The sequence below is a fragment of the Littorina saxatilis genome, linkage group LG5 (assembly GCF_037325665.1).
Source record: "Littorina saxatilis isolate snail1 linkage group LG5, US_GU_Lsax_2.0, whole genome shotgun sequence".
NCBI classification, from domain to species: Eukaryota; Metazoa; Mollusca; class Gastropoda; order Littorinimorpha; family Littorinidae; genus Littorina; species Littorina saxatilis.
Genome location: NC_090249.1, coordinates 48,854,502 through 48,877,472, shown reverse-complemented (window position 1 = coordinate 48,877,472; position 22,971 = coordinate 48,854,502). Strand labels below are relative to the sequence as shown.

At 41.1% G+C, this 22,971-nt stretch overlaps 1 protein-coding gene and 2 long non-coding RNA genes across 3 annotated transcripts in view; all 3 read left to right on the top strand.

Moving 5' to 3' along the window:
- The window catches only part of LOC138967354 (uncharacterized), a 221,119-nt gene that overhangs the window by 87,977 nt on the left and 110,171 nt on the right, over positions 1 to 22,971 (top strand). The gene's annotated exons all lie outside the window — the stretch shown is intronic.
- LOC138967348 (NADH dehydrogenase [ubiquinone] iron-sulfur protein 5-like) lies at positions 15,291 to 19,732 on the top strand. Its single transcript, XM_070339875.1, has 3 exons — positions 15,291 to 15,440; positions 16,293 to 16,513; positions 19,555 to 19,732. The coding sequence occupies exons 2-3, from the start codon at positions 16,322 to 16,324 to the stop codon at positions 19,645 to 19,647; spliced, it is 285 nt and encodes a 94-aa protein (XP_070195976.1). The 5' UTR covers positions 15,291 to 15,440; positions 16,293 to 16,321; the 3' UTR covers positions 19,648 to 19,732.
- On the top strand, positions 21,385 to 22,965 carry LOC138967349 (uncharacterized). The gene is made up of 2 exons (XR_011455929.1): positions 21,385 to 22,334; positions 22,653 to 22,965. It is a non-coding gene; the product is annotated as an uncharacterized lncRNA (long non-coding RNA).

The following is a 22,971-nucleotide window of genomic DNA, read 5'->3' as shown; positions in this document are numbered from 1 at the left end:
CATTCTTGTGAGCACCATACTCTTCTTAAACAACTGAATTGTAAACTCTTTTAGTGGCTTGATTTGAAGGAGGACTGGCAGACCCACCTTCCTTTAATCCCGCAGTGGGGCACTGCGGTTATGAAATTAAAGGCCCCTCCTGTTTTTGGAACCGCAGGAGCTTTCTAGTTTGCTGTTAGGTAGATTTTTGGTTCCTCTTTCCTGTCATGCTCTCTTTTTCTTCATGAATTCTTTTCTTTTTTCTGCCTTCTTGCTCATTCACCTGTATTTTTTCCAAAAATCTCTTCTCTTGCCGCTTGTCTCGCGATTCATGTATAGTTTAATCTGTTAGTGTTCTGATGTAAGTCCAGCAGTAGATAGGTTAAGCCTATTTTAACATACTGGAAATCTTCCAGTAGGTATTAATTTAGTTTTACTAAAGCCTGCTGGGACACAAGTAATGGGTTAGTGCATTTGTAAACAGGAATCGCTTGACAAGTGGCCCCCTTCATCCCCCCCTTCCTCGTCATGATATGGCTCTGCGTAGTCGGCTGGACGTTAAGCAACAAATAAACAAACAAACCTTCCTTTAAAAACTAGGTTCTGGAGAAAATGGTGTATGGACTTTGTGTTTGTGTTCTTCTCTTTGCAATTCAAGGCTTGTCTGTTGTGGCAATCGATCAATAAATGTGAATAGTGGTCCTCACTGTTCAGGATCAAAGTCCAAATTCGTAAGCGGCAGAAGCATCATTGTCACTTAGCAGCAGTTCCATCATCGTCATTGGCACCAGTAGTATGATCGTCATTAGTGGCAGAGGCGTCATCGTCATTAGCGGCAGAGGCGTCATCGTCATTAGCGGAAGAAGCATCCTCGTCATTAGCGACAGTGGCATCCTCGTCATTAGCATCCTCGTCATTAGCGGCAGTAGCATCATCGTCATTAGCGGCAGTAGCATCATCGTCATTAGCGGCAGTAGCATCATCGTCATTAGCAGCAGTAGCATCATCGTCAATAGCGGCAGTAGCATCATCGTCAATACTGAGCGGTAGTAGCATCATCGTCATTAGCATCCTCGTCATTATCGGCAGTGGCATCATCGTCTTAGGTGCCAGTAGTCTGATCGTCATTAGCGGCAGTAGCATCATCGCCATAAGCGGCAGTAGCATCATCGTCATGCGCGACAGTGGCTTCCTCGTCATAAAAAGCAGTAGCATCATTGTCATTAGCGGCAGTGTCATTAGCATCATCGTCATAAAAGGCAGTAGCATCATCGTCATTAACGGCAGTGTCAGCGTTCTTGGCGGCAATATCATCGTCATTTGCGGAAGTAGCATCCTCGTGATTAGCGTCATCGTAACAATTAGTGGCAGTTGCACCATGGTCATCAGTGGCAGTAGCATCATCATCAGCTTAAGTCATAGTATCATCGTCTTGAATAGCAGTAGGCCTAGGCACCACCATTTCATTTGTAACAGTAGCATTATCGGCACTAATCAGAATAAAACCCCTGTAATTCCTCAACTGCACCAGCACCTTAAATGTGGGACTTTGCTTAATTGCCTGTCTGATTGCAAGTTTATTTTGTTTGTTTTATAACCTGCATTTGAATGCCTTTGAATGGCAAGTGTTTATGAGTAGTATTCTAGTTCTGCTGAATATGTTGCAAGTGACTGCAATAACACTTTTTCGTTTATTTGTAAATTCTTAAATCTTACATTAGATTACTATGCATTATAATCGATGTATTTTTTGCTTTTGAAATTGTACAGGAGATTGCAGTAAGATTATCTTTCACTTGTTGAAAAAAGTCTCCCAAGAACCTTGCCCCCAGGGCACGTTTTGATAATCTAGAAGTGTAGAGATAGGTTCTGGGGGGCCTCTTTTCCGATTTGCGCTGCATACTGGCCGGAGATTGCTCTGGTTCTTGAATTGTTTTGATTGATTCAATAAACTTGAATTTATTCTGTGTGTATTGCTTTCATTCATACAACCATTCAACATACAAACTTAAGAATCACTTTTTTGGTCAAACTTAATTTAATTGACAAGCAAAAGACTTCATTGTTCATTCAAGCAAGTTGTCTTTCCACACAATGACGAACGGTTAGCAACTTGGTTCCCACCAATCTTGCAACTGAAATCATAAACAAAGCCACGGATGAGCAAATCACATGAAAAACTATCTTTTATCACGACAAATATTGATATCTCCTTATATATGAAATATTTCTTGCAGTTATTGATTTGCTGTCCTTTCGTAGAAGCCAACATCAGGAAACACGACGTAGCTGTCTTGTCACGCTAAAATTAAAGGACGAAAAATATTGGTATCTCTTCAAATATAAAATCTCACGTGCTTCAGGCAGTTATTTTGAGTCTATGTCCTTTAAGATAGCTTGAACAGAGGCTGACATGGCTATTCATTATTCAGCAAAAGACAGTGCATTCTGACTAGATTAACATCTACATATTTTTTAATTTGACATTGGAATGGATTACGTTCATGTCTTACAAATAGCCTCTTCACAAACTTCTACCTACTAGAATAGATGATCAATTCACTGGGGACACTAACTACATGCATTATATAATATAGCCTAAAATTCCGACTTTCGTATAAAATATGCCATTTATCTCCTTGATTAGGTTCTGTTTCTTAAACATTTACTGTCTTGTACTGAAGAGCACAACGCAAAGTTTAGGCCAGGTTGATTTACAATAAAATGGATAGAAACCTGATATTTTTTGTATAACTAGCAGAGCGGATGAAAGAAACATATGACAAACGTTTGGTAGAAACGAGATACCTCTAGAAAATTCTAGATACTTGAGCATTGAGATTTTACATCCCTTGTTCTTGCTTCTTTCGTATTCGATGAACATATTACTGAGTACCAATCCTAGTCTCTTTAGGTTTGCTTTAGTAATAGCCTGATAATTTTGATTCCAATAACGATTGCTTAAACAACTGATCCCACTACCTTTTTCATTGTTTATTATAATTATAATAATTATAATTTCCTGGCAAAATTGTATAGGCGTAGAAAAATGTCCACCAAAATACCCGTGTGACCTGGAATAATAGGCCGTGAAAGGTGGATGCAGCGCCTTAACGCAGTCGATCTACTGGCCGATGTGAATGCGTGATATATTGTGTAAAAAATTCCATCTCACACGGCATTAATAGGTAACATGCGCCTTGAGTCGCCTTGTGTGGTGAGATACGTGCGCGATATAAATCCTCGTAAATAAATAAATAATGAATCAAAAATGGTTAATAGCCTCATGATTTTGATTCCACAACTCTCCTCAAAAGATTGCTGAAAATCCCACTGGCTTTATCATTTGAAATTTCTTTTGCCCTTGCAGTCTAATCGAACAGCAATTAGTTAACAAATATAATTCATAAAGAAGTTTAGGTCATCAATAACGATCATTTCAACTTTTTCTTCTAAATTGTATTATTATTTTCTTCGGTATTTAAACGAATCATGCCCCAATATTTCAATTACTGAAATCCCTTCGCTGAAGATTTCTCAACAGATATATGATTACAAGGATCGCCTGCTAAGTTTTGATTCCACGATTACAATTCTGCTTAAAATCAGTGATCAAATTTTGCCACTCTCGAATCCTCTTCCTTTATTTACGTTTCATCACGAAATAGCTGGCGTCAACTCCAGGTATATTTAAAACTTTAATTCTCTTGCAATAGTGTTTAAAAAATGTAATTAAAAGTTATGACGTTCAAGATTTATGCTCTCTAATTCTGAAACGAGTTCTCTACTACAGTACATCATGAAATAACCTTTCTCCTGGCGAATACCACTTTCCTACGCTATACTGGTCAAATTATATCCTCACGTAGATTCCTTAAGATCTTACGCAACCTTTTGATGATGACCTCAAGGACAAAACAAAAACACTACGGTCGAACAGACAGGACAGACTGAAGATTCTCGCGGTGACGTCAGCAATCAGCGTCGATTCGTTTCAAAGGTGAGTACTGAAAATGAAATGAAAAAAAAATCAGTATTATGGCAGAAACGAAATAAAATAGAAAACGAGGAACATGCATTCTTCAAGCTAACGCTTCCTATCGTGACAAGTACATTATTTGTTAACTTCTATATTCTCCATCTTATGTGAATTTCATAAGCTCCCTCAGTGTGAATTTACTTAACTTTGAACGACTCCACAAAGCTGTGACGCCTGAGCATTTCGACTAATTCCGTAATGTTATGCAATTAAAGTAATTCCCTTGTTTTAAAAAATGCCAGTCATTTTTTCTTCAATAACATGTGCATTTTTTTATGTGTTAGCACAAACGTTTGAAGGCAATACGTTGAGGAGTTACTGAAATGTACCTTTCATGGCACCTTCACCGTCCAGCATGCCATAACGTCATTGTTAGAAGAGATAGGTGAACACAACTGACTGATGCATACACATTTGATTCTTTGATGCGTTAACCGATCCTACTTCCTGTTTTCACTTGTTATAATAGATAGGATGAGTCAATGATTTTTTTAAAAGTAAAAAAAAATATTTAACTATTGAAAACACATCTTTGGTATGTCCAAATGACTAATCAATTGAAATAATAAATAGAAATAAAAGAGTTAATTTTAAAAAAAAATTTTTAAAAAAATTTAAAAAAAAGTCTTTTTCAATTTTTGTTCAAAACGCGTCACTCCGAGGGCGTAACAAAACTAAAGGCACCAATGGTATTGTAGCTACACAACAATGTGTAGTATAATATGCACACTGGAATAAATAACTCCAAAATTGAATTTGAGGATGCTTTTGAAAAAAACCCCATTGTTTTTGATTTGAACAAAACAAAATTCAATGTCAAAAATTCGAATATTTACACACAAAAAATAATGTCTTTTTTCTCCCTCCAATTAATGTGCTGTAGAGTCTTCAGCAAGATCTTGAAAATCAAAAGAAACATTTTCAGTACACTTTTTCAAACAAAAACAACAAAATCACAAATATATTTACTGGAGAAGACCTCAGAAAAGGGAGAGAACAACAGGGGGGAAAAATGAAGAGTTACATGTCTTGGGCGATTGGTTTGTTTTCAGTTATCTACAAAGACAGAAAAGAAGCAAAACCAAATATGCTGTTTTAATTATGCAACAATGTGTGCTTTCATATGAAGTTTGTACTGAATGACACTCCACGATCAAATGACCCTTTATTAAAACCAAAAATAATCAGATTTGCACGTTCCTCGAAGATGGCGGAAGGTCAAGGTCAAGGCCCAAGCCGTCTTTTCAGACAAAAAATTATGTCAGATCGAAACTATCTAATTACCGAAATTACCAATTTTGGACACGTTATGGAAATATTTATGCACTCCCATCCATCTGTATCGATCAAATTAATGCTAAGGCACCTAAAAAATGCAACCACTAGCTGGTTAAAGGTGGTTAGTTGAAAATATCCATGTTTTACCTGGGTTAATCGCTCTTGTAAAAAATTACACAGCTTAATCCGGAAACAGGCTTTTTTATCACATGCACCAATGTATCCTCGAATTTTACTGGGCCTTTTTTCGGTTCGTAAACCAATCAAATTGATGCTTTCTTTCCACAAACAAGAAGAGCAAACGCTCGATCGAGTCACTTTCGCAGTTCTGAATATTATATGAGGCATCAGATGGACAGGAAGAAATTGCTATTCACAACACAATGAGTCACGTTCACATAAAATTTGAGCCCGGTCACTTTTATAGTTTCCGAGAAAAGCCCAACGTTAAGTTGTGTGTTGCCGAACAGAAAAGGCTAGTTATCTCCCTTGTTTTTCTGATAACGTTCGTAAAAGGCTACAGATGTAAATACTTTGATGTAAAGAATAATCCTACAAAGTTTCAATCACATCCGATGAACTTTGTCAAAGATATAAAATGTCTAATTTTTCCTTTGACGCTGACCTGTGACCTTGAAAAAGGTCAAAGGTCAACGAAACCATCGTTAAAGTGTAGAGGTCATTGGAGGTCACGACTAAACAAAATATGAGCCCGATCGCTTTGATAGTTTTCGAGAAAAGTCCAACGTTAAGGTGGTGTCTACGGACGGCCGGACGGCCGGCCGGACAGACTAACACTGACCGATTACATAGAGTCACTTTTTCTCAAGTGACTCAAAAATGCCACCGTGGCAACTCCTGACAAGGACGCCACCCGGGATAACTCTAACCGGAAATAGGTTAGACAACTCTAGCCCTTGGCGCATGCTACAATAGAGGTCTAGCTACCCACCTTTAATTCTCCCGCATTTGAATTTAGACAAACATACTGCAATTTCTTGTTAAAAAAAATGTTTTAGAAATACATGTAGCTTGGTGATTGATTCCACAACAACTCATGAAAACCCCATGGTCTAATGAACGACGTATTCCACTGCCCTTTTCACTTTTTATAATGAAATATTGCTGGCATTACTAAATACGTATAGTGACCCAACATTTCCAATGTTTGATTCCAGGAATCGATAACTAACTGTACTAGTGTTTTCTCCAGAATTCGATTTTAATTCAACATGTCTGTGAAAACAGTCGTGTCCCAATATTACGCGCTGAGAAAAGCCCGAAACCTCTGAGCTGTAGAGTTCTCAACAGAGATATGACAATGATTTGGTAATCGCCTGCTTATTTTTATTCCACGATTACAAGACTTAGTGTGCTTAGAATAAGTGATCAAATTTTGCCACTCTCGAATCCTCTACCTTTCTTCACGTTTCATAATGAAATGGCTGGCGTCACCACCTGTTTAGAGCGACCCATGCATATATTTTAAACTTCTTTTTCTTGCGGTTGTGTTTAAATACTGTAATAAAAAGTATTGATGCTCTCTAATTCTGAAACGAGTTCTCTACTACAGTACAGCATTTGAAATAATATTTTTCCTACGCTATACTGGTCAAATTACATCCAAACATAATTTTCTTAAGATCTTATGGAACCTTTTGATGATGGCCTCAAGAGACACTCAAAGACGAAACGAACAGACAGTACAGAAACACAGACTAAGGATTCTCGCTTTTCACGGCAGTCTCCGTGTGACGTCAGCAATCAGCGTCGATTCGTTTCAAAGGTGAGTACTGAAAATGAAATGAAAAAAAAATCAGTATTATGGCAGAAAGGTAATAAACGGGTAATGTCGAACTTTAGCGTTGTAAATTCACAGGACATAGCTCACAGTTCAGGGGCATTTAAGCCTGCAATTTTGCAGAACCTGCCCTCGAAAGTATAACAAATCATTGTATGTAGATGCCTTTGAAGTCACGGAATGAACTGTACGGATGCATCATTTTGTTTACATGCGTTTTAGTAGGAAAACATCGGCAAACCTGCTATTTTGAATTTACGTATGCATTTTCGTCAATCAAATGACCAAATTGATTAATTCTGCTTAAGTTTGGAGCTCAATTTAATCCGTCAATTAATTTCACGATAAATATTCTTTGTCTTGATTTCAGGGACTTCACTTGCATCAAAATTAAATCAAAAATGCCACTGGATTGCGAGCCTTGAATATACAATGTTAAAGTTCAAGATTGCCATAAAGGAGAAAACGAGGAACATGCATTCTTCAAGCTAACGATTATGTGCATTTCAAGAAAAGCTTGCTCAATTTGACGCGACGGCCGCAAGCATTCTCTGAATTCACCGGGCTTAACTTTGAATGACTCGACTGTGACACGTGAGCATTTTGAATAATTCCGTAGTTTTATGTAATTGAAATAATTCCCTGGTTTTAAAAATGCCAGTTCTATGGATACAATGTCATCCCGACGCTGAAAAGACAGCTTTACATTTACAAAAATTGCTTGAGTCCTACCGAGATTACCACTGAGTTTTTTTTTATTTACCTCCAATGGGGTCTATCCTAAAAATTAAAATATCCGAGGAAAGGCAAAGATACACAAAATGATAAAGAAAACACACAAACAAACGACAATTACAATAATACTGACAATAGTTAAGATAAATAATACAATTCCTACCTGATAAATGGACACCAAGGGCACGACTCGACGCATCAGTGATTCACCTGAGACCGGTTGTCATAAAAACGGAGCAACGTCGTCTGCCATCCTCACGCAACGATGTCCGTTCTACAACTGATGGGCGGAAGCTGCACATGGTCCATAGAAGAATCCATATTCACACTCAACAGGTAAAAAATCTAAACAAACAGTTCAGAATAGGCTGCATTTCATTCAAAGAATATTCTTTGCACCCCCATTCATGCTGGACTCGTCCAAACGTTTCAAGTGTAACTGTTCGTTAATCCGCGAATCTGCACGTGTAATGAAACTGTCTTGGTTTTACCTGGTGCACGAACTGCACGACTTTTTGAAATGGAGAGAGATCTGTGGCACTGAACAATGCCAAACTTGTGACAAAGGAGGTCAGTCAGTTCACACTCAAGTTGGATGCTCCTCTTCATCATCCTGAATGAGAATGCCGCTTCATCTCCTCTCTCTCCCCCCTCCCCACCTCCCCTGGCCATACCCCCCCCCCCCATTTTTTTTATATGCGCGCGTGTTTGTGCGTGTGTTGGAATGCGTATGCACGTAAATGCGGCATGTGTGTGTGTGTGTGTGTGTGTGTGTGTGTGTGCGTGTGCGTGCGTATGTGTGTGAGAAAACAACAATATGTTCCTGCTGAACATTCTGGAGACACAACTGACTGGAGACAATCAACAAAAACCAACATAATAATTAAAGCAAGGGAAAAAGCCGAGCTGATACGCGTACAAATGATAGAAAGAAAAAAATCAAAATACACACCCACCCACCCACACCGTCACACACACACACACACACACACACTGACACACATATGCACGCACTGACTTACACTGACACACTCAGTGACACACACACACACACACACACACACACACACACACACTGGCACACACACACACATTCCACATACATGCCGCATTTACTGACGTGCATACGCCATTCCCAACTTACGCACGCATTAACGCACGCGCGCACACACACACACACACACTGTGCATGCGCATACCCATACACACGCAATCACGCACGCACACACACACACACACACTTAACACCTGACTCAGCGGTGCCACGTTCTTTGTGACGGATGACTTTGACAAGGAGAACAACCGCTGTATAATGTCCTTGAAAGTGTTGCATGATGATTGCCTCCCCTGGAGACAAATTTTCTCCGATTTGGACTCGTTATACTTTGCATGTAATGATTTTTTTAATTAAATATTTCTGACTCAATTCTTCCGGCAGTCAATGGTTATAATTATGCTTGATAGCTCAATCTCACGTGGCGAAACATTTTCAAATTGTTAAGCCTGAAACGCTAAATACACATCACACAGTTAAATATTCACAAAGTCAGTGATTCATTTTTGGTTCGGGCGATTATACAAAAAAAGGCATGTGACTGAGCGTGACATTTTTTTTTCAGAGTAAACCTATGAGGTACATTTTTTGTGATGATGTCTTAGACAAGGGAAACAACCGCTGTATAATGCCCTTAAAAGTGCTGCAAGATGATGGAGACCATTTTTCTCTGATTTGGTCTCGTTATACATTGCATGTAATGGTTTTTACAACTCAATTCTTCCGGCAGTCAATGGTTATAATCGTGCTTGATTGCTAAATCTCACATGGCGACATATTTCCAACTTGTTAAGCCTGAAACGCTAAACTGGTTTTATATAGGCTACACCAATACCAGGTAGAGAGGTATAAAAAGTTGATAGGCGTGCCAGTAAAAATGGTAAGGATTCCACTACAAGGGTGCCAGGCAGATGATAGTGGTAGTGTGTGTGTTTGTTTGTGATCTGCGTGCAAGTGTGTTTAGTGTGTGTATGTAAGTGTGTGTGTGAATGCGTGTGTTTGAGTAATCATATGTGTATGTTTGAGTGAGCATGTGTTTCCAGCGTCGCGGACGACGCTGGTATCTGTGGTTGGGAAGAACGTGCCTGTGGAGAATTAGTCTCCAAGCCAAAGCGCGCTGACTCTCCAAGCCAAAACAATTTCAAAGCTGAAAAAAAATGTACAATTTACGCGAAACGATTAAACACAGCTTTCGGGTGGGTTTTTTAATCTAAGATGTACATAAATATACCACTCCGACCATAAGGAAAAGAAAAAAAGACACACAAAAAAAAAGACCGAGAGGAGCCGAGTCAATCCGAGACCAACCGAGAGGACGTGTTTCGCGCCGTTTCGACGTCGTTTGTTCAGATGCGGCCGGTTGGATCAGTTGCGGTCATACAGGGGCGCCTTGCACAAGAAAAGATCTTCAACAATCCCGATCATCATCATGGTACAATAATGTTTTGTGCGCCCCCATGTATGTGTTCTGTGCTAATAATGCACGGTTGTGAAATGTCCGTACACATTTTGTGGCACTATGTAATTGTTAGTGCATCCTCCTGCGGATGCTTCGTGCTAAAAATGCACTTCCATTAAAATATTGTACGCTCATGTCAGTAATATATTTTCAATTGTTTCTCTGTCAATTTCAAGTGTTTGTTTCCAATTACTTCAGTATCTCCCTGTTGCAATTCCAGGTGATTCATTATGCATGTGCCAATTTGAGGTGTTTAATTCTGATTCCTGTATTTACAGTGTAAAATTAAAACTATTGTTTTCAAACATTCCTATGACACCTGGTAATGGTTCTGTGGTTTTGTTTTTAATTTGTATTTTGTTTTTCTGCAATAAATATTTGAAATGGATCTGAGGCTGACTTACTACTTTTAGCACTCTTTTTCACCACATTCCCACGTACAGATATTGCAATATCAACTCTTCCTTTCTACCTGTTTCAAACAAGCTCTATTTTTTAATTAAAAAGTTTTTACTAAATGTCTTAACATAGAGGGGGGAATCGAGACGAGGGTCTTGGTGTATGTGCGTGTGTGTGTGTGTGTGTGTGTGTGTGTGCGTGTGTGTGTGTGTGTGTGTGTGTGTGTCTGTCTGTCTGTGTGTGTGTGTGTAGAACGATTCAGACTAAACTACTGGACCGATCTTTATGAAATTTGACATGAGACTTCCTGGGAATGATATTCCAGGACGGTTTTTTTTTATTTTTTTTATAAACGTCTTTTATGACGTCATATCCGGCTTTTTTGTACAAGTTGAGGCTGCACTGTCACACCCTCATTTTTCAATCAAATTGATTGAAATTTTGGCCAAGCAATCTTCGACGAAGGCCGGACTTCTGTATTGCATTTCAGTTTGGTGGCTTAAAAATTAATTAATGACTTTGGTCATTAAAAATCTGAAAATTGTAAAAAAAAAAAAAAATTAACGATCCAAATTTACGTTCATCTTATTCTTCATCATTTTCTGATTCCAAAAACATATAAATATGTTATATTTGGATTAAAAACAAGCTCTGTTTAAAAATATAAAAATTATGATCAAAATTAAATTTCCGAAATCGTTTTAAAAACTATTTCATCTTATTCCTTGTCGGTTCCTGATTCCAAAAACATATAGATATGATATGTTTGGATTAAAAACACGCTCAGAAAGTTAAAACGAAGAGAGGTAGGCTACAGTAAAGCGTGCTATGAAGCACAGCGCAACCGTTACCGCGCCAAACAGGCTCGTCACTTTCACTGCCTTTTGCACTAGCGGCGGACTACGTTCAGTTTCATTCTGTGAGTTCCACAGCTTGACTAAATGTAGTAATTTCGCCTTACGCGACTTGTTTTTTCTTGTGGCTGTTTGATCAATTCATAGCAAGCATTGACTGAAATAAACAATTTATATATCCAGCACAACATGCAATTCATTGACTTTTGACCCTAACCTTTTAACACTTCCCAAAATAAATCTTTGGTGGACATTGCATCGACGCTGTTCATTTTGAATGAACATTTTTCTTGTTGTGTGTTTGGCCTGTCACAGTGTGTGTGTGTGTGTGTGTGTGTGTGCACCATTGGAAAAATGGTCGGTGCCTTTACATACTTGTACTTGTACTTGTTAGATGTTTGAGGCCAGTTAGGCCTGTTCATCTTTCTGTGGTCGTTTTCGTAGTAACCTTAGCAACTTTGGCATGCATGGTGGGATCAGCCTAGTTACTAGCTAGTTACTAGTAGCACTCAGGATCAAACACAGAGGGGAGATCTTTCCAGTGGGCGTCCAACCTGGCCTTAAGGGCATTCACAGATGGTGCAGTCACGACCTGGTCTGGCAGGCTATTCCACGTGTTCACAACTCTCTCGCTGAAGAAGTTGCCTCGGACATTGAGTCTGTAGCGGGGCTTGCTTAGCTTCAGGGTACTGCCTCGGGTGTCTCTACCAGCGAAGAAAGAGAACTGAGGCCGCTCTGTCTTGTAGAAACCATGAAGGTACTTGTAGACTTCAATCATGTCCCCCCTCTTGCGACGATGCACTAGACAAGGTAGCTTCAAAGTTGCCAGCCGTTCACTGTAGGGTTTGTCTTTCAGCGAGCTTATAAGCTTGGTTGCCCTTCGTTGCACGCGCTCCACCTCCTGACAAAGTGTCTTGTGTTGCGGCTGCCAGACTGCGTGGCCATATTCGAGAATAGGACGGACAAGTGACTTGTAGAGCTGCAGGAAAACTTCTACTGTGAGGTAGTCGAAGGAACGCCTGATAACCCCCATGACTCTGTTGGCTTTTGCTGCTGAAAGGGCGACATGCTTGTTGAAGCTCAGGTTGTTGTCCACATAGACCCCCAGGTCCTTCTCGAAATCGCTCTCCTCTAGTGCAATACTGCAAGCTTCACCTGACGCGTCCGTCCCTGTCATGTAGTAGATAGCTTCTGACCTCTTATTTCCCAGCTTCAGGACATGACATTTCTCCGGGTGAAAATTCATCAGCCACTGTTGGGACCAGTCCTGGAGGCTATCCAAGTCTTTCTGCAGGGTTTGTGGGGCTCCCTCAACGTCACTTCTGGTGTAGACCTTAGTGTCATCAGCGAAGATCCGGACATGGTTGGCGACAACGTTCGGCAGATCGTTGATGTAAAGTACGAATAGCATGGGTCCTAAAACACTTCCCTGGGGGATACCACTCGTCACTTCGGCCTCTGATGACTGAACTCCATTCACGACCACACACTGTCGTCTTTCGCTCAGAAAGTCCGCAATCCAGGCCAGGATCCTTCCGCCGATACCGTGTGCTTCGGTCTTCAGGACAAGGCGTCTGTGTGGCACGCTATCAAAGGCCTTCTTGAAATCCATGTACACAGCATCAACCGTTCCGCCTTCGTCAAGAATCTGGGTCCATGTATCTAGAACATCTAGTAGCTGAGTGACGCAAGAGCGGCCTTGGACAAACCCATGCTGCTTATCTGTGATGAGGTCGTTCTCCTGTAGATGTTTGATGAGCTGCTCACGAACTAGGGTCTCCATGACCTTACACAGGATGCACGTGAGGCTGACCGGCCTGTAGTTGTTGGCGGAGAGTTTGCTGCCCTTCTTGAAAATGGGTGTCACGCGTGCATGTCGCCATTCCTCGGGTATCCTGCCCTCGTCGAGAGACTTCCTGAAGAGCATCGCTACCGGTTCGGCTAGAGCATCTGCTGCCTTGCTTAGAAGAAGTGGACTCAACCCATCTGGACCAGGTGCTTTCCCTGCCTGCAGACCCTCAAGCAGCTTTTTCACTTTCTCTGATGTGACTTCAAAGTCACGGAGTTCTGATGTGAAGTTGTATTCTGGTGGATCTGGAAGGTCGCCGTCAGCCTCTGCCGTAAAGACGCTTTTGAAAAATGCGTTAAGTACCTCTGCTTTTTCCTGATCGGATGTGGTTTTGGTGCCGTCTTCCTTTTTGAGGTCCGCTATTCCTGTTTTCGTCTTGGTTTTGTTCTTGACGTATGACCAAAAAGCCTTTGGGTTTCGTTTTGCCTGTTTTGCCACTGTCTGTTCTAGCAGTCGTTGTGCCTTTCTACAAGCCCGCCTTGCCTGATTTCTGACTTTACAGTACTCCTGATACACTTTGCCATCTCTCGATTCCAACCACTTTCTAAACAACTTGTGTTTTTTCCGTACTGTTCTCAGGGTACCTTTATCCATCCATTTCTTTGTAGATCTGCCACTGAAACGGGTCACCGGAACATGCCTCTCTACGGCCGTCTGTATCCTCTCTCTCAGCTTCTTCCATGTGTCGTCCACTGACAAGTTGGAAAACTCATTCTCCCAGTTTACCTTCTTCAGGTACTCGTTGATAGCAGCAAAATCAGCCTTTGAGTAGTTGGGTCGCTCCGTTCCCTCGCTGTCCTTCCGGAACCATGCCAGTTTGACGTTTAGAGTAACGTGGTCACTCTTTCCTAACCCCGCCAGTGTGGAGACCTCTTGAACGATATCCTCTCTGTTGCTGAGCACCAAGTCCACGAGACTGGGTTCCTGACCCACTCTGAAACGTGTGCAACCCCTCTGATGCTGGGTGAGAAAAGCGTCTTTGTATGTGCGCAGAAACTGTGATGCCGGGTGATTTTGTCCTACCGTGCTTATCTCTTGGTTCCAGTCGATCTGTGGGTAATTAAAGTCCCCCAAAATCAACAAGTGCTCGGGCTTATCCTCCACTGCTTTCATTAGTAGTTCGTTCAGCTTTGTAGCATTATCCAGGCTGCTATTAGGACTTCTATACACTAGCCCTATCCTTAAGACGTCTCCACTCTCAGGCTGGCATTCCACAAAAATGGCTTCTTGGAAATCACTGTTCAAATGCTCACATAAGGCAGGTTTCATGCTCGTCTTCACATACAAAGCTATCCCTCTCCCCTCTTTCTCCATGTTGTGGAAAAGTTCAAACCCCTCCACTGCTATCTCACACTCCTGGACATCGTACCTGCTTCTTTTCGGCTTCACTTCAGTGATAGCTATCACGTCAGGCTCATGTAGTTCAATCATTGACTGAAGCTCTGCTCTCTTGTTCATCAAACTATCCGAGTTGGTGTATATACATGAGCAAGAAAACTGTGAATTCTTGTCTTTGTGCTGCTTAAAAACAGGTTTAAAATTATTTACATTCGAAGGCCCCTTCTTTCTCAGGCTGGGTGTTCCTGGTCTGGCTGCCGGAGGGCGTACTTCCCTACGTTCACGACCTGGCCTTGTCTTCTCACCCAGTGTGCGTTGTCGTCCCCCGATGCCTTAGACTCATTCTGCTTTTGTTTCAACTCTTTGAAAAGCTCCTCTTCTTGTTTTCTTTCTTGCGGTGTCATATCTTTTCTCAGCGAAACCGTAGCAAACGATAAGCACAAACACACACAGTCATATCACTACATGTAGTTTTACAATTAACTGCCTGGACCCAAAAATCGGTGTGTGGCTGCCTAAATGGCGGAATAACTGGTACCACTGAGGCTGTGACTCTGGGAATAATTATTTCTCCCGTTTGCGGTACTCGGATGTAACGGATGACGTAGCTTCCGGTGTGGTTTCGACCTTGATAATCACTGAACAGACCGAAAAGGTTTGTACACCTAAGGAACGTAGTAAATAATTTCTGTGTTTGAATTCTGAGTTCAAACAATATTGCAAGTTTGACTCCGTACTTTGGCTCTTCGTTCATTTATAGCTGATCTTCTGCAGGTCGCACAGCGCTGAGTTTATTCCTACTCATTTGGAACTTTCCATTTTGCCGTTTGTGTTTCAGTGTGTGTGGAAGGTGTAACGGTGATTTTCAATGTGTGTGTGTGTGTGTGCGTAAGGTGTAACGGTGTTTTCAATGTGTGGGTGTGTGTGTGTGCAAGGTGTGACGGTGTTTTCAATGTGTACGTGTGTGTGTGTATCTGTGTGTGCAAGTTGCAACTGCAAGAACTGCGTGACGATGTTTTTAAAGTGTAAAACTGCAATAAGCGAAAGATTCAAGCATATCCCAATTGAGAAAAGAAACAGACTTTGTAATAGATTTGGCAGCCGCAAAATGTTGTGACTTATGTTGGGATTAACCCTTTTGCTGCCTATGTCAGTACGTCCAGGGTAACTTGCTTTAAATTAAAGGGCAACTTGCTTTAAATTAAAGGGCAACAAACCGCTCAATACACAACAGAAGAAGAAACAAATCAAACAAACAATGTTGTGTGTGTGGTGTATTCATTTGTACATCAACTGATCAAGGGCACACTGTAACTATATAAGTTGTCAATTCAGGTAAAAAAAAAAAAAGGTAATGCTTTGTATACAAATATTCCCTGGTAGCGAACAGGTTAAGAAGAAGGCGTGCAACGTTTCTCTGTGAAGATTTGACTGAAAAGGGCGTCAGGTTAACTTGAACATTGTAAACAACACAGAGCACTTACTGTTTCATCAATGTATGTTTCAGGTGAGCTGTGAGACTATCACGACCTAACCATGGGGACACCTGCGCTTTACACGCCCATCACCAAGGCGCAGGCGTCATGGTTCAGTAACCAGGGCAAGCGATGCGGTCCGCTGGAGATGGACTACTACCGCTGTGCCAGCAGCGTCAGTCTCAACCGCGCGCATGCTGACTGCGAGAAGGAGTATGCTGACTTTCACGAGTGCATGTTCCGTAAAAAGCAGGTGGGTTTGATGTTCTGTTGGCTTGCTTCCTCGTGAAGGTGTAATGTTTTATTTGCTGTTCATAACCTCTGTAAATTTACCTCCAATTGAAGACCCCCCCTTTTAAGACCTTCACAAATGTGGGAAAATCAGGTCTTAAAAAGTAGGGAGTCTAAAGATAGGGGTTAGTTTACAGAGTAATTTACAGACATGGGATTCTTCCGTAAAATTACGGAATTCCGTAAATTTTTAGGCTCCAGGGATCATTCTTGAGATTCGTGCAAATCCGCTGATAAAATGTTGGGGTATATGTAGGTAAAGACCCAAGTTTTTCGGCCGGTCCGCTGATCGCGACGCTCCATTCCATACTATTCTTGAACGGTTGGTTCCTAAAACGGTCAGACTGTTGCTGGTCGATCCGTATGGGAACGCGCTCTGTGTCTTTGTCTCCTACAGTCACCGTTTCAACGTAGCTATCGGGGATTCAGTATAAGCTAAAGCATACCGTATGAGAATGATTCGGCGCCATTTTTACATCGCTTCGAGCCACTTGCCAAAATGATGAGGAAGCTAAAGCGAGACGAAACCGTTCTATCCCGGGAAATTGACCAGCAGAAGTACAAGAAAAATCTCTGGAGATTCGACTGGCTCGATGAAGTTGTATCATTGAGCTGGAAATACGAGAAAGGCCAGAAGACACAAGACGTGAAACTGAAAGTTGGCGATGCTTTTGCTAAAATCAACTTGCCGGGAAAAGCTTAGTGCACTTTGTGCAACGATGTTAATGTTATCAACTACGGTTCCAATGGAAAGACTGCCCTCAAAAGCCACTTGAAAAGCAACAAGCACCTGACTATCCTGAAAACCCAGTCGTGTAATCAGTCACTGGGGTCGTTTGGCACCGACAAGGTAAGAACATTGAAACCACACCGTCACACGCCACCACCCCCCCCCCCCCCCCCATCTCTCTCTCTCTCTCTCTCTCTTTCTCCTCCTTATTTTGAGTCTTAGCGTAAAATTAATTTGAGAAACATGGGAAGGAAGAGAAAGGGAGGGGGGGGGGGCTATGATTAAGCTGAAATATGCATTTCAGGGCCATTTTTGTGTGTCTAAAATACTAAAAACCTTCAGCTTCTGGACCCTACTGGGGGCCTTCTGCGGCCCCCAGACCCCCACTTTTTTTTCCTTAATTATCACTTTTTCTGAATCCCATGTCTGAATTTACAGATGTTATGAACAGCAAATCTGAGAAAACATGGTCTTAAATCAGGGTTTCTTAAAAGGGGCCGTTCCATTTTATCTAAAAGAATGTGAAAGAAGTTTAGTCGAACCTATCTATAACGATCACAAAAGGGATAGTTACAGACAGGCGGTCTCTTTGGAAAGGTATTAGAAGAAACAAAAATGGTCGCCGATCCTTTGGGGTGGTAGTTGTGGGCAGTTGGTTGTTATTGAGAGGTGGTCGCCAGGGAAGTTAAATTAGACTGTACATGCAGTTTTTCATACATCTGTGCACAGCGAAATATCAGTAAAGTGGTACCTGTGATGAAGGAAACCTGTGGGGGAGTCCTCTCATCTGATGGGCCTGCCATAAAAATGACTACTGTACATGTGTGAAGGGGATAACGTTCTTTCCTTTGTGTTTGGAAAAGACGGGATATAATTCAGCCTCGATCCGACTGAGTATAATCATGGATAATGTCCCCTGATGAGCAATGTCCCAGCTTTTTTCCCGAAGTCTCCCACTGCATGCCGCTATAGAACACCTGAGTGATTTGAACAAGTGTCAGTCTGACTGCACACATTGAAGAGTTGAACCTGTCACATTTGTCAAAAGAAAACCACAGTAACAGATTCTTTTGTGTCTAGCTGTACACAGACCTGGGAACCCATACAATTTCGTCGTATTTTTTTACACATGAATTTCTAGAATATGATCATTATGATCAGTGTACAAAAAAATATACGACGAGAAAATTCCTAGACTGCTATTCTTCAAAAGCGCATGCCGAAGCTGATCCAGTATTTTGACACATGAGCACAGTTTTTGTCACAATGCTGCATGAAGTATGCTTATTTTTCCTGAAAATATGCCACGTTTGTTTGAGAATACTCCAAGTGCAAAACAGGGGTTTCCAGGTCTGTGTACAGCATGGCAACTAAATGAAGACTGAGAATTTGCGCAACTGCTCGGGCCTTTTATAGGGGCATGCAGTGGTAGACTTAGGAAAAAAGCTGGGACACCCACATAAGGGGACACTATCCATGCTATTCATACACGGGATTGGAGCTGCATAATTGTGTCCCTTTTGTTCAAAAGCCAAACAAAAATGATCGTTTATGTTTACAAAACATTTAATTTTGGACAAAATGAAAACAAAGTTTGTGAATGATTCATTTTGTCCAAAATTAACATTTTATAAAAGGACCTTTCTTCTTGATCATTCTTGATTTTGGAACATTAGCAGTTGTATATGTTTTCAATTTATGTCAATTACTTAGTTTCATGGGTATTCTTAACTCACTCGGGACGACCAGTTTTCTCCCTTGACTTTCCCTCCAGACGGGCCATTTGCATGGGTTAGGAAAAAATTCATAGTGAAAGAATGAATAAAGATAGACAGATGAATCGCTAATTTCACCTTCATCCACGTCAGATCCTTCAGTTTGAAGCATTTCAACAACTTCCAACGCCGTAAAACGCCTGTCATTGGGTCTACGAGACGAGCGTGACAACTGCGTGGAAGACGCCATTGTCTTACTGTTTACCCTGACGCTGATCGTCGGTAGTTTCGCAAACCGGGTCACAATACAGACAAAGAAAGGGACAAGTGAATGCAGTTGCTTCCCTTGCACTGTGGAAAGACCACAGAACAAGCTAGCAACATTTAGTTCCGTACAAACTGCGTCACGATCGCCGCGCGAATTTTTGAAATTCAGAAACGCTATAGCGTTTGGTCGTCCGGAACGCTATGGCGGACTCCGAACGCTATAGCGTTCCATCGTCCGGAGAGAGTTAAGCTTTGAACACTGCATCATGGTCTGTGCTTTGTTTGTTGCAGTTTGAGCGTTACTGCGTTATGCAGGCTGAACGTAAGAAGCAAGGCCGACCGTTTCCACCCACACCCCATCCTGACGGCGTTTCCATTGTCTGAAGGTTCAAACCTCTTGGATGTTCTTCTGCTGTAAATTGTCGTATCGTAGGGTTTCTGTTTTCATTAAAAGATGTCTGTAGTTTTCTTTCTGTTTTTGGTTTCTGTGTGTGTGTGTGTGTGATTAAGTGTATGTGTGATGACTTGCATACAAGGTATGAAGAAAAATTAGTCATGTGAAATCGTGACATAATTATGCAAATAAAACAAGTGACAATCGCTGCACAAGAAATTGTGCTTCAGCATTTGCATAGGAGCTTTGATCTAATACTTCACACAAATGGAAACTATTTTTCTGTAAAACAACCGAAACTTTTATGACAGAAGCTGAACATGTCCACAATAATTCTCCACCTCTCTCTTTATCATTTCATAGAATAAAAGCAATCTCCATGAAACATGCTGCCCATAGAAAGTATTATCAAGAGTTCGCAAAAAACCCTCAAAAGCCTTATGGAAGCAGATTAACCAGGTAATATTAAGTAAATGTCTTTGTTATTGATATACCTCACCTGCTGGTGATCTCAATTATCATTTTACTTCTATTGTAAGTGTTGAAAACGTAATTTAAACTGATAGATCCAATACAGTGCAAATTCCAATGATGGTTCCAAGCATTTGACAGTTTAGATTTTTAATTTATACATGTATAAATCATTAAATGAGAACATAAATAGGAGAAGAAAAAAAAGTATAAATATAACAAAGAAATTGAAACACGTACATGAAAAAAAGTACATTGAAATCACACACGAGCCAAGTGCACTGGTAAGTGCAACAACAAAAATATCGCCTGGGGTCAAACCCAAACCGCCAGCATAAAAGGCAAGAGCTCTGTCCACTATGCCACTCCAAATCTTGGCTGTGCTTCAATCAAAAACGGACGGCAGCGCTAAGCAATAAAGCGGTCAAACACTTTCTTTTCATTATAAATCCAAAGATTATCAAGCAATTTGAATTTAGTATATGGCTTTGCCATAGATATCGCAAAGCTCACGCCAAATTTGAAGTGAATTGGTCAAGAAACACCCGAGCTATAAGCGAAGGAAAGCACGCGTGAGTGCTCGTTTGCATATATATAACTCACTTGCTGAGCAATTGGTTGGCAATTTTCCACACAAATATGCGATAGATATGGCATATGTCATGCCAAATGTTAGGCAAATCGGCTCATAAACACTGCCAGACTGGCATTATAAGCGATCAAAAGTGTGATGGACAGAGGCCTATTGTTTTTATAGATTAAAGAACTTCCTTTTAGTGCTAGTCAATTTAGTAAAACTAAAAGAAGTAGATCTGTGCAGAAGCATGGTCGTTGTGGTGAGCCTCATCTAATAATATTGTGAGTAAACAAAATGTTTTTGTTCTCTCTTGTATTGAAGCTGTGAGACAGCATCATTAGACAATCAACATAATCTCGTGTGGAAGAAAACTTTCCCATGACAAAGTGAAGTCTGAATAGCAGATACTCTCTCTATCTCTCTCTCAAATTGAAGTAATTGTCTTGAAACCTTCACAAATTATTTCTAAAGTGGTTCACATGCTGTTGCTACTCCCCCAGTCCACCCGGTTAAACCATAAAGTTGCTCAACCACAGACCCTCATGTCCCTGGTCAGCAGACACTTTACACTGAAGAAGGTCCGCTTGAGGTGTCACGCCAATTACCGTGTACGTGTGAGGTACTGAATTCAAGACAAAAACCAACTCTGTCGGTGGGAAAATCTAGGAAAGACAATACCTCTTCAGTTACTCACTCAAGTAGGTAGACGAGATAAGATAAAGGGAAGAGAGACGAAGACAAAGATGAAACAGTGGATCTAGTGTGGAAAATGGGGGAGGGGGGTTCGGCCGCAACAAAATCAAAGATGAATTTGTCAAACTGTGATTGTGATGGTTATTGTGTGTGTGTGTGTGTGATAACACGTATGTGTGTGTGTGTGTGATAACACGTATGTGTGTGTGTGCTTGTGTGTGTGTGTGATTACACGTGTGTGTGGGTGTGTGTTTGTGTTTGTGGGTGCATGTGTGTGAGTGTGTTTGTGTGTTTGTGTCCCTTGACGCATGACATTATATGCCAATAAGTTGAACAAAAACAGGGTTCAAAAGCTTACAAGTGGGAACACCTAAACAAAAGCAGGAGGGGGACGGAAGACACTTTATAAACTCCGTTTTTTACTGCGAAATTTTGGGCTTGGAGAAGACACCCCATCCCGAGTTTCTCTTCACCTACCCGTGAAGTATGCTTGAGGGCTTGACTAGACAACCCGATTGCGCTCACTACACGGTATAAAGAGAGCGCCGTTCAACCCGGCCGATTCCTCGGCTGACGTCACTGTCAGATATGACATTTATGGGTTTTATGTATGAACATGTATGTAATATGAGTACTTAATTAATGATGAAATGATGCTGTTATTAGTATGCATTAATTGACAGAAGTAGACTCGTATCGCGAAAAACATTATTATTGATTCGCATGCCTGTTGGACCATGATTATGGGGCCTGTACTTGTTACCTGTAGAGCCGAGTCTCCACGCACTCTCACGTGCAACAGGTGAAAAACCTGAATGTCAATTTTTTGTAAGGTGAGCTGTTAGACTTGTCGCCAGTCACCTAAGCTGTTAGCTTCACTTGCCCATTGAACATGTAAGCGGCAAGTCGGGGAAGATTCTTTGCTCGCGTGCTCAGGTAAACTATTTTTCATGATATGTTTTCGCTAAGGAACACTAGTATGTTTATGAATAAGCATTCTTCATATTCGCTGTTATGTTAACTTAAGTGTTCATTGTACTAGTTCTTAATCTGGATATTCTGAATAGTTGTTAATGTGTGGATAAATAACTCGGACATGGATGGGGAATTGATATTAGTATTGACAGTAGTTATTTAAGAATTCGTATGCGTGTGGTTGAATGTAGAGTGTAATTACAGCCCAGGGTGAATGATGAGTGAATTGCTGTGTGTGTTATGCCTATGGAAATACTGACTCAAGAATTACTTTCACAGGAGTCTTCCCAGAGACAGAAGACGGAATTCGCGAGAGCTTGTTTGACCATTCAAGCAGACGCATGAAGAGATGAAGATGCACGAAGCAGAGCGACGTGATCTTAACCGGACTATAATGGACCACGCCAGGAGTCGCCGCGTCGGCTGGGTGATGGAGAAACAGATGAACTACACTACGCTGTTCTGGTGATGGGGTAACACATTAATTTACTCATCTAGAACCCTGGGCGTATTGTGTATATGTGTGTGAATCCTGAACGTTGATATAATGTACATGCTTTACCAGTGAGCTATATAAACATATTGAGCTCCACGTATT

Excerpts from the sequence above, each read along its gene's own strand:
- LOC138967348 (XM_070339875.1), top strand. The coding sequence starts at position 16,322 with ATGGGGACACCTGCGCTTTACACGCCCATCACCAAGGCGCAGGCGTCA. Across the intron at positions 16,514-19,554 it reads GCATGTTCCGTAAAAAGCAG|TTTGAGCGTTACTGCGTTAT; the intron begins GTGGGTTTGATG and ends TGTTTGTTGCAG.